Genomic DNA, 15,370 nt, shown 5'->3' on the forward strand with positions numbered 1-15,370 from the left:
CCCTTGCTTTTATCATTCCAAGCATGACCCAAAGCACCACCAAGCTCTTGCAGCTGCTTTAGGGTGACATTTGTGCCTGGAGGTCCCCTCTTTAACTTCCCCTAAACTGCTTCACCATGATGGGGCAGGGTGGAAATTACTGCCCACCAGGACAAGGCACCCATCCCAAATCTCTCAGTGTTGCTTGCTCAGCACGATGTTTCCCACCCAAGGGCACCTGTGACACTGTTCAGCCACAGTTGGGTACGTTACAGATGTGTCCAAAACCTGCCAAGGCAAGTTGTCCAGGAAGAGGATGTAAACACGAGCAAAGCAAAGCACTGGAGATGGAGGAGGAACTGAGCACACACCAAGAGGCTGGTCAAGAAATTACTTTTGAGGGAAAAACAAAAGCAAAACAAACCACTATTCGGCTACTTCTATTCACAACATATTTGGAATTCCTTCTCCAATACTGTGTTTTCAAAAAGGCAAAAGCAGTTTCCAACTTATATTTCATCATCAAGTAAATAAAAACCCAACACATCTGTCCCCGCTCTACCCATGGCTTTGCACCCCGAGCCACGTCCTCATGCCCGCAGCATGACGGGGCAGATGGAGCCAACCCTGGACGGATGGTGCTGCCCATGGCAGATGTTGGCAGCAGCAGAAGTGACCCCGCGCTGTAATAATGGGCTGAGCTTTGGGAGAACCAGGCTCCGCACATGGGAAGGGTTCAGAAGCCCCAAGTTTGGTTTCTCTCCTCCTCTCCCATGCGTTTGCTTTTCTATCAGGCTCTGCAGAGCTGCACCTGCCCCAAAAACAGAGGGAGCACCATGCAAGGGAGGGCCTGAGCATCCACCGTCTGCGCAACGCCGGCCACGGGCGCATGCAGTGTTTCTCCCCCAAACCTCAACGCAGCGGTGGTGTGTGCAAACAGTGCCGTCAAACCCCAGCGCATCCCCCCAGCTTCGGAGGGCGAGCTTCTCCCGCCCTGCTTGGAATGGGGTTTGCTGGGGAGGGTGGGGTGCTCCGTAAACAACAACAGAAGTTGTTATTTCAGAATATACCCACAGAGAGCAACCGCAATCCCAGTGCACCGTTCACTTTCGGCGCCTGTAACCCATATAACGAAGGCACGACCCACCCCGGCAGACAAGCTAAACAGCAGGCTTCCAGATGTCCGCCCTGCTCGCCCATCTCAGACTCCTAATCCCCTACTTTGTCTGAGCTCTAGCTGATTTCTGATGCATTCAGATTATCCAGCCAGCATAACTGCTAGCAAACATCTGAATATTGCCCCCCTCCATCTCACATTTCACCTTGGAGGAGAAGCACTCTGCGGAGTCCAGGCCGTTCTTTATCAAGCCAATTAGCAGAACACAAAAGCAGTGAATAGAACCAGGCAAAGCTCAATGGCCTGTAAAATCCCCAATATTTTGAGACGGGCTGAGGCCAAATATGACTGCCTTTTTTTTTTTTTAAAAAAAAAAAAAAAAAAAAAAAAAAAAAAAAGGGTAAAGCCAAGGGTGAGTAACCAGACCGCCGGCCTTTCCAATCGCATTAAAAAGCAAACCAGCAAATTCATCTGACATACAAAGCGGTTCACGTATCGTAAAAGAAAGTTTACAAACAGAGCGGCTATAACTCCTTCTATAATGTTGGAGGACCAAAGTTTGTGAGGAACAAAAGGAAATGATTAACAGGGGAAATATGCAGGGTACAAAAAAGACTTTTTAGGCCAAAAAGGGATGTCCATATTTAGAAACACTTGATTCCTGTTGTCAGGGCCCTGCTTTTTCCTGAATGCGTTTTTCCCCCCGTGAAAGAAAAGTCACAAAGGGAGTTTGTGCGCAGCCATGTCACATGCACGCAGGGCACCGCTGATTTTCCTCCAGGATTAAGGGAAAAATGCAAAGATTCCAGAGCAAGCAAGTAAGTAAATAAAAATAATCACGCCCATATTTAGGAGACAGCTTCTAGCAAACCGGCGGCTCCTCCGGCAGAATCCCCTCTCCCTCCATGGGCACCCCGGGCTTTACCCACAGGACTGCCCGAGCCCCCACATCCATGGCGAGAGGCCAGCTCTCACTTCCCTCGCGCGGCGGGGCTGGAGGCCATCCTGCTCTGGCTCCTGGAGATGCGCAGCTCTGCTTTGGGAGAGGCTGTCGCCTGGCAGCTCCGTAACGCATGCCGGCACGGCCCTGCACATTAAGTAACCTCTTATCTCACCCCACAGCAGACTATTCCTGCTCCCAGCCCAGCCCTACAAGCACCCTACAGAAACCCAGCAGGCACAGCCTAACATATTTCATCAGGCATAACCGTCTCCATGAAAGGCCCCAGCACAAGCAACAGCAAACATGTTTGAGACCACCCGTTCCCTTTCATCTACGCTAGCTGCCCAACCTTATCACACAGGGCCGGCTGTGAAACACAGCACCATATGGTCCCCGACACAGAGAGAGACCCTGAGGGCTGGATGCCGTCTGCTCAAGACCCAGAGACCCGCATCCCTCAGCCGGCGCCGGTTTCCCCATCTCCATCACAACCGCTCGGCTCCATGTGCACGGGCTGCTCCCAGCCAGCAGCGGCTCGTGCATCACCGTAGCCTCCACCCTCGTCCCAATGCACAAAATCTCAAGGGGAACAGCACCGGTGGATGGTCTGAACTGGGACAGCCCACACCAGCTGAAGATCTTCCCTAAAGCATCCGATGAGATGGAAAACAGAGGCAAGTCTCCTCCCAAAAATTTGGGGGTAAGTTGCACCACATCAAATAAGGCATTGGATCCGATCTGCTGACCACGGCTGCTTTGCTGGGCAGAAGGAGGGCTGGGGCAGGGCATGGGAGGAGAGGAGGAAGCTAAACAGGTGAAGAAAAGGGTCTTCAAAAGCCAAGGGATCTGTGAAACAAGTGTTGCAGGGGCATTTAATTGGAGGGGAACAGAGAGAAGAGGGGGTTGGGGGCTTCTTTCCACTTTGCACTTGGAAAGATCAGCCTGAACCGCTGTTGGAGCGGTGGCTTTTTAAGATGTCACTTTCCAGAAGGCGAGGAACGTCAAGGGCGATTTTCCCTGGGTCTGCAGGAGCTTCTCACGGGGACCCCACAGAGCAGCAATCCCGTGTTAATGGAGAAGGCAAAGGGCTGAGCCTGTAAGGGAGACACCTTTGCTGTCTGCCCAGGAAAAGTGCTACGAGGAGATAGGGACATACGACAGATGCATGGGGAACAGTAGAAAACAAACCAGGCCAAGTCCTTCTAGGTTCAGAACCATCAAAGGCCGTCTTAAAGTCACCCCCAAGGTTCAAAATACCAGCTCTGATCTAGCTGATTTTTTGCCACACAACTCTCTCTGGTGGGGCATCACCAACAAATTAAACACAAGTGACAGAACTTTAATCAGACAGTTCAACGCTATTTGGTCAGGCTTTATTCCACTTCCAGACAAGCCCTTGAAAGAAAGGGTTCTCTAAGACTTCTACTGACACCTTGATCTTTAAGCTTGGTTTAGAAAAACCTCCCAGCAGCCTGCAAAAAATAAATTACTACACGAAGCAATGAAATACAGCAAGAGAAGACCTGGTACACGTTTCCCTTTTGCTCTCCCTGTAACTGGGGAGTGACCTTCGCCAGCAGCTGCAAGTAGTGATACCCTCAACCAGGGAAGATCCCCAGCCTGAGCTCTAAAGCTAAAGAGAACAAAACTTGACCAACATATTCCTTAAGAAATCTGGAGACTAAACAGCCCCTGCTCCCACCTTTCTCGAGCCTCTTCTGCAAGACCACGAGTTATTGCTGGCACATCCCGGGTAACACATAGTGAAGAGCAATCGCACACTAATTAGCAGCAGGCAGGAGACATTTGTCTCAAGCAGTCCCTCAAACCACTTCACCCTTCTACATGTATTAATTTTCTAAACTAACACAAAGCAAATCTTAAGCTTCACAAAGAAGCAGTTGAAAACACTTACAAGCAATAAGCTCTTACAACAACAAAGCCAGGCCATATTTGATTAATATTTAAAAAAAAAAAAAAAAGGCATTTTTTTTTATTTGAAATACCTGCGGGAGCTTTACAAGAGGAGGGGCCGGGAAGAAAAAGCAGCTCAGTCCCTGGTAGCATCCTACCTGCCCCTCTCCTCACGCAGGCTCGGCTACAGCAGCAGGCACAGGCGTACGACACCCATGCAGAGGGGCTGCTCCTGCTCCTCGGGTGTCTTGGTGGGGAGCACCCAGCCAGAAGCAAGAGGAGGTGGCAGGTACAGGGGCAGAGCAGCAGCACTTTGTTTCAGGAGCTCAAAAATCAACACAGCAGCCACCATTGAAACACGCAGCCCCACAGCAAGGTTCCCTTCCCAGCTGTGATTCTCCTGGCTGCTGCATTCAGTCAGGGACATGAAGTCACTCGCATCTGAAGACACAGTCACAGGACAGGCATCCCCTGACCACAGCTGATGTGGTTCCATCTCTCAGCACCCGCAAGACAAGGATCTGCTCCCGTGCACCCCGGCCTCCGAAGGTCTCAACCCCACCACAGCACCAGGATTGCTGCTCCACACAGCGCCCAGGCTCCCCAGGCCGGCCGCTTCTTCTCTCTGCCCTGGCTTAACAGAAAGACTAACCCTGTCTTAAGCTACTTCATAGGTGTTTCTGCAATGCTGTGCCACATCCAGGAACAAGAGGAGGAGGTACTCACCACCCTGGAGATGCAGCCATCAGCTCTAGCAGGGCTGTAGCTGCTTCCTCCTGCCTAATTTAAGGATTCAGGTGCAGGAGGGCACACAGGGAAAAGCTCTTAGCAGCAGACAACTCCAATCAATGTCGTTAGCACAGGCAAGGAGCCACCTCTCATCTGCATCCCACTTTAGCACGTGCCCACCAGACCTATCAGAAGGATGAGATGTTTGCAGAGCGCTTTGAACACAGGTCACCAAATGTTGCCCAAGCGCGGACAGGTACACACACACTCCCACCAGGGCCCAACCTGCCAAAAAGGGACAAAGACACCTTGTAAGGCACAAAACCACCCATCAGGCATGCTGGTTATTCGGTCCCTTCTCCACTGTAAGCTGAAACATGTTAAGAGAGCAACTGATTGATAACAGGGTCTCCAGCACGCTTTGTTTTGCAACACAGCTGCAATTTGCAATTCAGTTTATTGCATTAAAATCCCGTGCAGCCTTAGCAGGAAAAAATAAATACGTCACTTGTCACAGTTCCTCCTGTTATCTTTTACAGGAGAGTGAGCTCAGGCTCAGTTTCACAGAGGGGAGCGCAGAGCTGGTCAGAAAGCAGAGAGCGGCGTGGCCAGCGATGCTGCGTCCCACTCTCGCCCAGCAAAACCAGCGGGGAGGTCCTGTCCCAGCCGCTTCTCCTGGTCCGAGCCCGGCTTCCCAAAACCTTAATCGGAAGAGGGCTTACTTGGGGGATGCTTGTCTGCCCGCAGAACAACAGCCCGAGCGAGCGGAGGGAAAACATCAACTGGACGCGGCTGCCAGCACTGTGCTGGAGGCTGGAAGGGAAAAGCCGTTCACCTGCCACCACCGGAGCCAGAGCCAACGGAAGCCCTCGCCCCTCGCCGCTGCTCCTGCAGGGTTTATTATGAGTGAATAAAATTATCTAAAAAACAGCCCGTCAAGGGGAGCAGGTAACAGAGGCGTTTTGACTCTGCCTCTATCCCCAGTACAATCCCCAAAGCAGACTCTCACCTTCCCTCTATCAGAGCTGCAGCCGTTCGCTGCTAATTGATTCAATATGCATTTGGACTAAGATTTTTAATTAATTTTATTACAGAAAAATTAACGCATTGCTTCCCCACAGATGCATTAGGATACAGAGACGAGCGGCAGGAAACAATCCTGCAGCGCGGTTTTTGTTACAACTACAACTTGCAGGGAGCTAAGCCCACACCCACGGTGGAGCTTTCCCAGTATTGTCCCTCCCGTAGAGCCCCCCCTCCAGTCTAAGGGCTCACTTTCAGCTCACACCAAAATATTTACCATGTTTTAATTGAATTTAGAAATAGATAGGCTACAGAGCAGCGGGAAAGCATCACTCCTCTGTCTCCCCAGGTCACGCTAACGGACTGCCGGGCTGGTTTTTGGCAGCCCTGTTCATCCCAACACCCTCCCAGCAGGTTTGATTTCAGAGGGATGTGGAGCATTTTGGTAGCGACCGTGTTCTCAAGACTACATACAGTCCTGAGTGCCAATCTGAACGGTACCAACTGGGGGAAGCAATGTGCACAGCGTGGGTCAGTGCAGCCTCTGCCCATCCCTGCCCCACACCAGCAGCAGGAGATGCTTTCCCTTGAGCAAAAGCTCTCACGTCTCTGCCACTGTCTGCAGGCTTTCACAGCTGCAGCGCTGGCACCATCCCTTCTTCGTCCCCAAGCCCCTCATCCTCACAGCCCGTCTCAGCCTGACTTCAGCAGGGACAGGGGGATGCAACAAATCACAGTCTGCATTTCGGAAACGCAAGTGGTCATGCAGACAGCTGTCAAATTCATCCAAGGAAGAGTCTCTCTCCATCCTTCCCTTTCTCCAAATCCATTTTATCATTACCCTTCTCTACATATAATGGGAATTAAAAAAAGACATTTACTTTGCTTGGCTTGGGACTAAAGTCAAACTGAAAGTTTTAGCTGTACAGCAACACAAAACAGTAACATCTGCTCTGTAACACCACAAGCATTTCAAAGTAGAAAGAGCGAGCATTTGGAGGGTGTTCTATCCCAAAAAAATGGAGCTGGGTGAGATTAAGCAGTTCCCAGTACTTGAGATGACATCTCAGAACACAAAAAAATAGTGGTGGTGGGGAAAATCATGTGTTATTTATGTACATTCACACTATGGTATTTATCAATGGCAGAGCACGAGGGGAAGAAACATCACTACATCTGCAATATCCAAATTGGAGTCCCCAGAGTCCTACACTAGCATGATATTGAACAGCACGCCAGAGGCATGCCATATTTTAGGCATTTGCAGAACAGGAACAGGTAGTGCACTGTAAGGCCAGGACCTTAATCAAGCCCTGCAACTTGATAGATTTCCGATATAAGAAAGACAAAGAGGTGTCAGCCCTAGTTCTTAGTTGCTAATACTATCAATAGGGGCTCAGCTCACTAGCAGTTAATTCACAGCCAAGCTCGATTTGCACAGCAGTGATCTACACGAATTCCCATATGTGGCTAAGGGGAGATTTTGCCAACTAGACAATAGGAACAGTATTACAGCTCCTGAAATAATGCCATCGCTTTTCTTTTCTGCTCCACCACTTCCCCATCAAATTTCCACGTGCTGGCATCTCCAGTCGTCTTCTCCCTTTCATCAGAAGACACACAGAAAGGGCAGTGAATACAAGAGGTACCTATTTCTTTTCCAGATGCAGCTTCCTATAAAATGCAGGCCAATTTCACACTTGGGGTTTTGTGCATTAAAGACACTAAGAATTGCTGTAATTCAGCAATTAGAAATACTTCTACAAGTGATCCAACTGTAACTTAGCCTTAGGGGGAAAAAAAAAAGTTGCCACATGTTGCTGCATTCCATAAAAGTTCATCAGCTTGCTTCATCCCATACCAAGCTTTCCATTGTTCTGCTTTCAGGTTCTAGCCCATCTCAACGCTAGATCAGACCGTTTTGCCAAGGTACTACGGTTGTTGACAACTCACAGGAAGCCAGATGTGCTACCCAATTAGGCAAAGAAGCAGCTTTATCGATATTAAAAGTAGTTACTGCCTGTAAGCCTGGCCCTCATTAATCTGCAGTTTGGCTCAAAGGAAGCAGTGGCAGCAGCCCGTACCCCCAGTTTACACTAATGAGTTACCCTCTCCTCTAAGTCAGCTGCACACAGCCACCTGCATTAGCAGCAGGTCAAAGATGCAAGTTATCCTCACACCCCACCCTCTCCTCACTGCCAAGCAAACACCAGCTGCTAACTTGGGCAGCACAAGGAGGAATTTCACAGGTAGTGATGGGGTGCCAGGGTTTTCCCAGTTCATGCAGCTTCCGTGCTAAACAAAAACGAGGTTAGAGTCGCCAGCTACAGACCAGGTATTACCTCTCCCTTCCAAGGGTTGCAAAACATCCCCAGCTTGGATTTGGAAAGAGGGGAAAACCCACCAGACAGCCCACTGGTCACCAAAGGGGAGAGACCTGCATTGCTCCCCCAACCCACCTCACAGCACCCAATTTGTATTAAAACTTGCGTCACTGGAGAAAGGGCACAGACTAAGTACCTGCACCACGCTCCTCCTCCAGCAAGGAGTTAGACTAGGCGCCTGACTCCTGCCACGAATTAAGATGCTAGAAAAAACCACAAGTCTGAAACAGTTTAACACGGGACAAAAAAGGCACATTTTAATATGTACAGCAATGCATTTGGGCTATAAATTTACCCAACACAACTGAAAAAAAAATCCAAACTATGCTTTTATACTTATTCCATGGTGTCAGCCTCATTCCTAGCCACCTACCTTTCTCTGCATCTCTGAATGCTGCTATATACACACACAAACAAACAATTACGTCATGAATGTTCATTTAGGCTCCCAAGTTCAAGTAATAAAGTTCAAACTTGCATAGCATCTTATGCCACTCAGCCATAAACAGTTAGGATTGCATATTAGCTGGAGCAGCCATCTCTTTCAATTCAGCCAGTTTTTGGCTGGCCACCATTTTTTTTTTTTAATTTTTTTTTTTTTTTAATCCTTGAGTCAGAATGTTTCCTAAGTCACCAGCCCTGAGGGATGCCACAGACTTCAAAATGAACCTCTTGCTGTTGTTAAGATCCTTTTAAACCAGAAATTTAGAGTGTTGTCAAGAACAGTTTTAAAAATGTAATACTGTTTATTTTGCTTCAAAAACATTTCAGCATTCTAAACATACAAAAAAAACAGAACGTTGCAAATTCGTTTAAGTACAGAGTGTTTTTGAACTTCAGTTGCTGCACTGGCTCTTCACTTAGTTGACGATGAAGAGATGTCTACAGTTTCAGTTTAAAAACTACCGCACTTAACTAAAAAAATCCATACACTTCTCATGCCAGCTGAACCCCCTTCCACAACTAAGAATGGCAGCAGAATGCTATTTCACTATATACAGAAAGACAACTTTAAGCTAAATGGACGCCCACTGTAGTGTAAATAGATCTACCCTCACAGTGCATGCTTTGGGCCATGGCACCCCACGGAACGAACAGCCTTTCCGAGTAACCACTGCTCCTCTAAGGCATCATAACTCTAAGCATGTACCACAAGAATCTGTCTAGTTTTTACAAACTATAGATATGTACAGTTTATAACCCAGGATTTTCTAGCCAATAACCATATAGTAACACCACCTTACAAATTAAAAAAATGCTTGAAACATTTTTAAATGCTTTGTTACACCAACAGCAAAGTGCACAGAGTTAGGAGAACACTAGAGCGCCTTTTCATTTTAAAAATGTTTGGAAATATGTACAACTTTGATACAGTTTCAGGGTGCTCACTACACCCATGGCCACTTCATGTAAACCAGTTACAATTTCTAGAGCACTTTTAGAAACTACAACGCGATCGGAATCCAATTTTTTTTTTTTTAATTAAGCCTAATAAGGGCAAAAGACACCATCTCAAATAAGAGGTGCTTCATTTACGGTGTTTCCCCTACTCTATGGTATTCACATGGAGACAAGTATTGTACAGTTTTATTCATCATCATCATCTTCATCCTCCTCTTCTTCATCCTCCTCCTCCTCTTCGTCTTCTTCCTCTACCTTTTTCCGAGCAGCTTTGGTTGCTGCTCCCTTTGCGCCATCAAACTTTCCTTTAGACTTGTAGTCTGCAACATCCTGCAAAGTCAAGGGGATGTCTTAATTTGCTCTAAGCAGCAAACACACACAGCATTTGTACAGCAGCGGGCGTTAACATAAAGGGACTGGCCTTCCACAGCTGCACCCAAAAATGAGACAGCCAGTATCACAGCACACAGGTATGCAGGCACCTAAGCGCACTCAACTGCCTCCGGACGACGGAGGCCTTGAACCCTGCGTTCGTGGTTATTTCTTTGAGGAGGAGAAGAGAACCCAGCCTCTCTTAAGTTTCCTGCTAACGGGACAAAGCTCCTTTGATGGCACAGCAAACTCTTTGCTGGAGCAATATGAGCAGCTGCTGCTGTGCATCGCTGCGGGAAAGCTCTCCCTCCTCGCTGGAACCCGCCTGCAGCTCTCTAACTTGCTCTGTCCCAACATAAGACAAAATTCAGCTGCGTTGCATGCAGCACAGTGAAAGAGGTCTGTAAGCTGGCGATGCTCGCTACGCTGGGGCCACCTTAGCTAGGACTATGTTACAGAAACATCAACGCAAAAGCCGGTACGGAAGAGGCACAAGTGAAAACCAGCCTTACCTTCTCATACTTCTCCTTCAGTTTAGCCGCCTTATTATTATAAGGCTGCTTTTCACCATCACTGAGGTTGTTCCACATTTCGCCCAGTTTCTTTGCTACGTCCCCGATGGATATGCCAGGGTTTGTGGACTTGATCTTGGGGCGGAACTCTGAACAGAAGAGGAAGAAGCCAGACCTTGGGGAGAAGCACCAGAGGAGAGTCAGCACCACGGCAGCGCACCCAGGGAGTGCCCCCTTTCTCCATCCCTCACCCACAATATCCACACATACACTCACACACTGAGTAGAAACACTTCTTTTACTTAAAAGAAACAAACACAAAGTCACACATTTTGATTTTACTGAGGCTCAGACTCACAGCCTTCACCCAATGTTTTTAATGAAGTCTCATCTATCTCCACCCCTCAATTTCACCTTAGATACACAAGTCTCACTGTGACCCGGTCGTTTCCAAATTACCAAATACTGACAATTCCCATTAGTGCCCTACATGCTCAAGATTACAAGCTGCCTAGAAGATTTACAGGACAGCATGAACAAGCTATGAATATTACCAACCATACCAACAGTGTGTCCCAGCTACTTCCTTTAGGGAAACCTAACAGCTGTGTTACAGGGCATGAAAACAAACCTAAATACTGTGCGTTTAACACCTCAAAGCTACTTACGGTGGTCGTTTGGGGGCATTGGGGTCCTTCTTCTTCTTGCCACCCTTAGCTGGTCCATAGTCCTTCATTTCTCTATCATATCGTACCTTATCAGCCTTTGCCATTTCATCAAATTTAGCCTTCTCCTTGCTTGACATGGTCTAAAAAACCAAAAAACAAGACACCGAACCTGTGATTACCCAACTGTTCAATAATTAAACAAGCCAACACACACTGACTCGAGAGGGGAGTTTCAGAATTTGTTTGTTTTCTAACTGGACCACTGTGGGGACGAAGGTCCTGTCCCAGGGACCACAGCTGGCACATGCAGCCAGAAGGAAGCAACAGGAATGGGACAAGCGCAGCCAGAGTCCTCATTGAGGACACACAGGCCTGAAGGGAGGTAGATGCCAAAAGGCACCGCTTGGGAACAGGAGAAAAAAAAAAAAAAGGCCAGGCTGTAGCAGAAACACCTAAACAGGCAAATACACTGGGCTGAAGCCTTCATGATCGTTACAGGAGTCAGCAGCACCCGATCAATGGCTGGGACACCTTGCCAAGAACAGCACACGGGACAAAACAGCACTGACCCCCTTCATGTTCAAACACACAGGTCATCCTAGGGGATACTGTAACAAGTCATCCCTTTAGGGAGTCACAAATTAAGGTACCTTCCACCTCTCCGAGCACTTCTTGGAAAACTCTGCAAAGTTGACTGGAACCTCTGGGTTCTTTTTCTTGTGCTCCTCACGGCACGTCTGCACAAAGAAGGCGTAGGCAGACATCTTGCCCTTGGGCTTCTTCGGATCACCTTTAGCCATCTTGACTCTGTAGGGAAGGGGGGGGAGTGGCGTGCAGGGAAATAACAAGAGAACGCATATATGGATGAATGTGTATACAGATATGGCACGCATACATTTATATACACACACTACCATCCCCTGAAGCAATGTCCCATCAGTAACACATTCCTTTCTTCCCCCCAACACAGAGACTCAAGTTATTCTTCCTTGACGCCTAGGTTGCAGACTTGAGCCACATAAAACCGGTCACCGGATTTAAGTAGTACGCTGACATACTTTTACATCATGTCCAAAGACTGGAGACAGGCTATTAAATACACATACTCCTGCCTGTTAAAGAGTTATACATGAACTAATATAAAGTATTTGTTTTAGTTGGCCACTACACTGGGGCTTGAGTGGCACGCACCGTGCCAGGCTATGACTGATCCCTTCAGTGGCTGGAGTTCACATGTTAGCAGCTGCTGTCCAGGTAGGACAGATTATTCCCCCCCTGTAAAAGTGCAATAACCTTTCACACGGAGGGGGGTGTGCAAATAAAGGCTGCTTTTAAACACAATAGGACGCAGGGAACTCTGCCAGGTGAGCAGCGCTTGCTCTTGCTCCACCAAGTGACACATGTTCAGAGATGTAGTGGTCAGCGCAAAGATGTGATCAGCAAGGCACCAAGAGGAGGATGCTAACTTTTGGGCAGTATTTCTTCCCACCTCTTCTGTATTTTTTTTTTCCTCCTCCTCAAAAAAAATTATCCCGCAGCAATATTTCCTATTTATAGCTTAAGTGTTTCGAGAATTTAATTTTTATTGGCACAATGTTTAGCGGCCCCTCTTAGCCCCCCAAAGCACAGCAGAGGCGGCTCTGAGCCGCCCTCTCCTGCTCGGGCCGCTCCCGGAGCTCGGCGGGATCCCCGCTCCCGCAGCCGGAGAGGGGAAGAAAAAAGCCCCGCAAACGGGGGACGCAACGGCCAGGCCGGGGCACGGAGCGGGGCTGGGACCGCCGCCTGCTCCCGAAGTTGGGGGCGAGCGGCCCGCCGCGGCCGGCCCGGCCTCCGCTCGGCTCCCCTCCCGCCATCTTCTCCACCCCTCCGCTCCGCTCCCCGCCAAGGTCACCGCGGCGGCCGGGCTCCGCGGCGCGGGGCGCGGGCACCTGCGGCGGGGCCGGGGCCGGCAGGCGGAGGGGGTAGCGGCGGCTCCGCCAGACGCCAATAATTCATCTTCCATTTTGTGAAATGCCTCCTGATGAAAGAAAGTGCCCCTGAAATGCGGCGGGGGGACGGGCGGGGGCCGCCGGGGGGCCAGGCGGCGGCCGGGGACGCCGGCCCGGCCCCGGGCGACCGGTACGAGAGGCAACGGGGAAGCGGCGGCAGCGGCCGCGCTCCGCGCCCAGGGCCGGCCCCGCTCGCTAAGATGGCTTCTCCCGGCGCCGCCGCCGCGCCGCCGAACAAAGCCGCGGCTCCCCCTCCGCCGCGCTCGGCCCCCCGCGCCCGCCGCCCCCGGCCCCGCCAAAACGCCGCCCCCGCCGCGAAGGGGGCTCCCCGCTCGGCCCCCCGCCGGGCGGCGGGGGCGGCGGGGCCGGGGCGCGGGCGGGAGGCGCCCCCCCCCCCCCCCCCCCAGCCCCTGCCTAGCGCAGCGCTCTCTAACAAAGGCTCCCGTGCAGCCATTATCGCCGCCGCCGCTACGCTCCTCCGCGCCGCCAGAAAAAAAGAGTGCGGAGAGCCCCGGGGCAGCCCCCCGGCGCCCGGCCGAGGGCACGGGGCGGTGGGGAGAGAGGAACCGGGGCGAAAGCGAAAGGTTTGAGCCCCCGGCAGGGCTCCTGGAAGGAGATTTTCTCTCGCCGCGACCCACCCCCCCATCCCTCTGCCGCTTACACGTCTTTCTTCCCTTCGCCGGGGCTCTCCAGCGCCAGCCATATTAATGCCCACAGCACGGGCGGCGCGGCGCGGGGAAGAAGCGATGCCGGGCCCCGCCGCGGGCGCAGCCCCGCCGGAGACACCTTCCCGTGTAGGGGAAGAGCGGCGGAGGCAGAGGCGAAGGGATCGGGGGAGTTTGGAAGCGGCGGCGGCGAGAAAAAAAAACTGTTTCGCCGGGACAGACGGGCGCAGCGCGCAGGGTTTATCCCTGTCAGATGCTAAAGCGACAGCCATATTAATGCAGAATAAACAGCAGGCACGGCACTGCGCACGGCCAACAACTTTCCCACCGCCACCGAGCCCACCCGGGGGAAGGGGACAAATAAAAGCCGAGGGCGCCGCGCGTTTTGCCGTGCGACATTAGGAGGCGGCAGAGAAAAATCCCTGCCCGTGCGGGGGGGAAGAGGAGTTAGTCCCGGTGTAGTTGCTGCACCAGCCATATTACTCTCGGCGGCAACGGGAGCCTGGCGGGGGAAAACCGGGCTGCACCGGGGACAGGTAACTCAAGGGGTGGGGTGGGGGGGTGGTCCCGGTGGGGCAGGGGTGGAGGACGGGGGGCAAACGCTGCGCCTCGCCCGCTCACCCACCGCCCCGCCAGCTGCGCGCAGCATCTGCCCCGCCACCGCCGATCCCCTTGCGAACAGGGAAGAAAGTTTGGGGTGATTTCTCATTTTTTTTTTTAATTAAAAAAAAAAAAATCAGAGAAGCGGAAAACAAAATAAAATAATAAATTTTAAAAAAAATTAAAAAGCCCGGGGCAAGCACAGCAGAGGGGCGAGGGCGCGGGGACAGGGCGGGGCGGCGGCGGGGCGGGCAGGGGGCAGCCGCCCCCCGAAAAGTTGCGGCGGGGCTGCACGTACCTGTATTGTTCGCGGTAGTGTGGACAGGAGCTGGAGCGCAGGGCACGACGCGGGGCTCGGCGCGGCTCAGCCTCGCGTTGGCTGCCTACGAGAGCGGCCTGATTGGCTGCGGGGCTCTGCCGTTTAAAACAACCTCCTCGCCCCCTCATTGGCGCGCCGCCTCATGAATATTAAGCACGGCCGCGCGGCGGTTGGCCGGCGCGGGTGAGGTCATTCATTCAAAACGAGCGCCCGCCGGGGAAACGGGAGTAAAGTTGGTGGAAAGGGGGGGGGCTGCGCGCCTTTACGCGCCCCGCGGAGCCTCCGCCTCGGCCGGGCGGGAAGCGCTGGGGCCGCTGGCCGGGAAAGTGTCCTCGCCACGTGGTTGCGGCTGCCCGGGGGAGAACCGGTTGTCCCGTTCAGCGCGGGACGGATCGGGAACGCTGCGCGGTGCTCAGCGCCGCACTCCGCCTCCCGCCCCCGCCGGGGGAGAAGCCGCGGTGATGGACAACGCGGGGCCTGGCAGCAACGGGGCGGCTGGCGGAGAGGGGAGGCGCGGAGGCACGGGAAGGGGCAAGGAACGGCTACGGCCGCGTCCCGGGGGAGGGGGTGGGCACCCGCGGTAGCCCCTGACTGGTAATTTGTGCCCTCAAGCAGGCCCGGTTCCGGTTTCAATGGCACTGTCTGCAGAGCCGCTTACTCCTGTGCGTATAACAGGGAGGGAACCGAGCCCAAAATAAACTCCGCTGACAGTCCCGACGCAGGACGGAGGGAAATAGCACTACAGAGCCAGAAACT

The 15,370-nt window shown here is 51.9% G+C and overlaps 1 protein-coding gene across 1 annotated transcript; it reads right to left on the bottom strand.

Moving 5' to 3' along the window:
* Positions 1-8,663: 8,663 nt before the first annotated feature.
* Positions 8,664-14,742, bottom strand: HMGB3 (high mobility group box 3). The gene is made up of 5 exons (XM_086756587.1): positions 14,594-14,742; positions 11,693-11,849; positions 11,043-11,182; positions 10,375-10,549; positions 8,664-9,820 (listed from the first exon to the last, which is right to left on the bottom strand). The coding sequence occupies exons 1-5, from the start codon at positions 14,740-14,742 to the stop codon at positions 9,677-9,679; spliced, it is 765 nt and encodes a 254-aa protein (XP_086612713.1). The 3' UTR covers positions 8,664-9,676.
* Positions 14,743-15,370: the final 628 nt, after the last annotated feature.

This window comes from Chlamydotis macqueenii, chromosome 11 (assembly GCF_036417535.1).
Source record: "Chlamydotis macqueenii isolate bChlMac1 chromosome 11, bChlMac1.mat, whole genome shotgun sequence".
NCBI lineage: Eukaryota > Metazoa > Chordata > Aves > Otidiformes > Otididae > Chlamydotis > Chlamydotis macqueenii.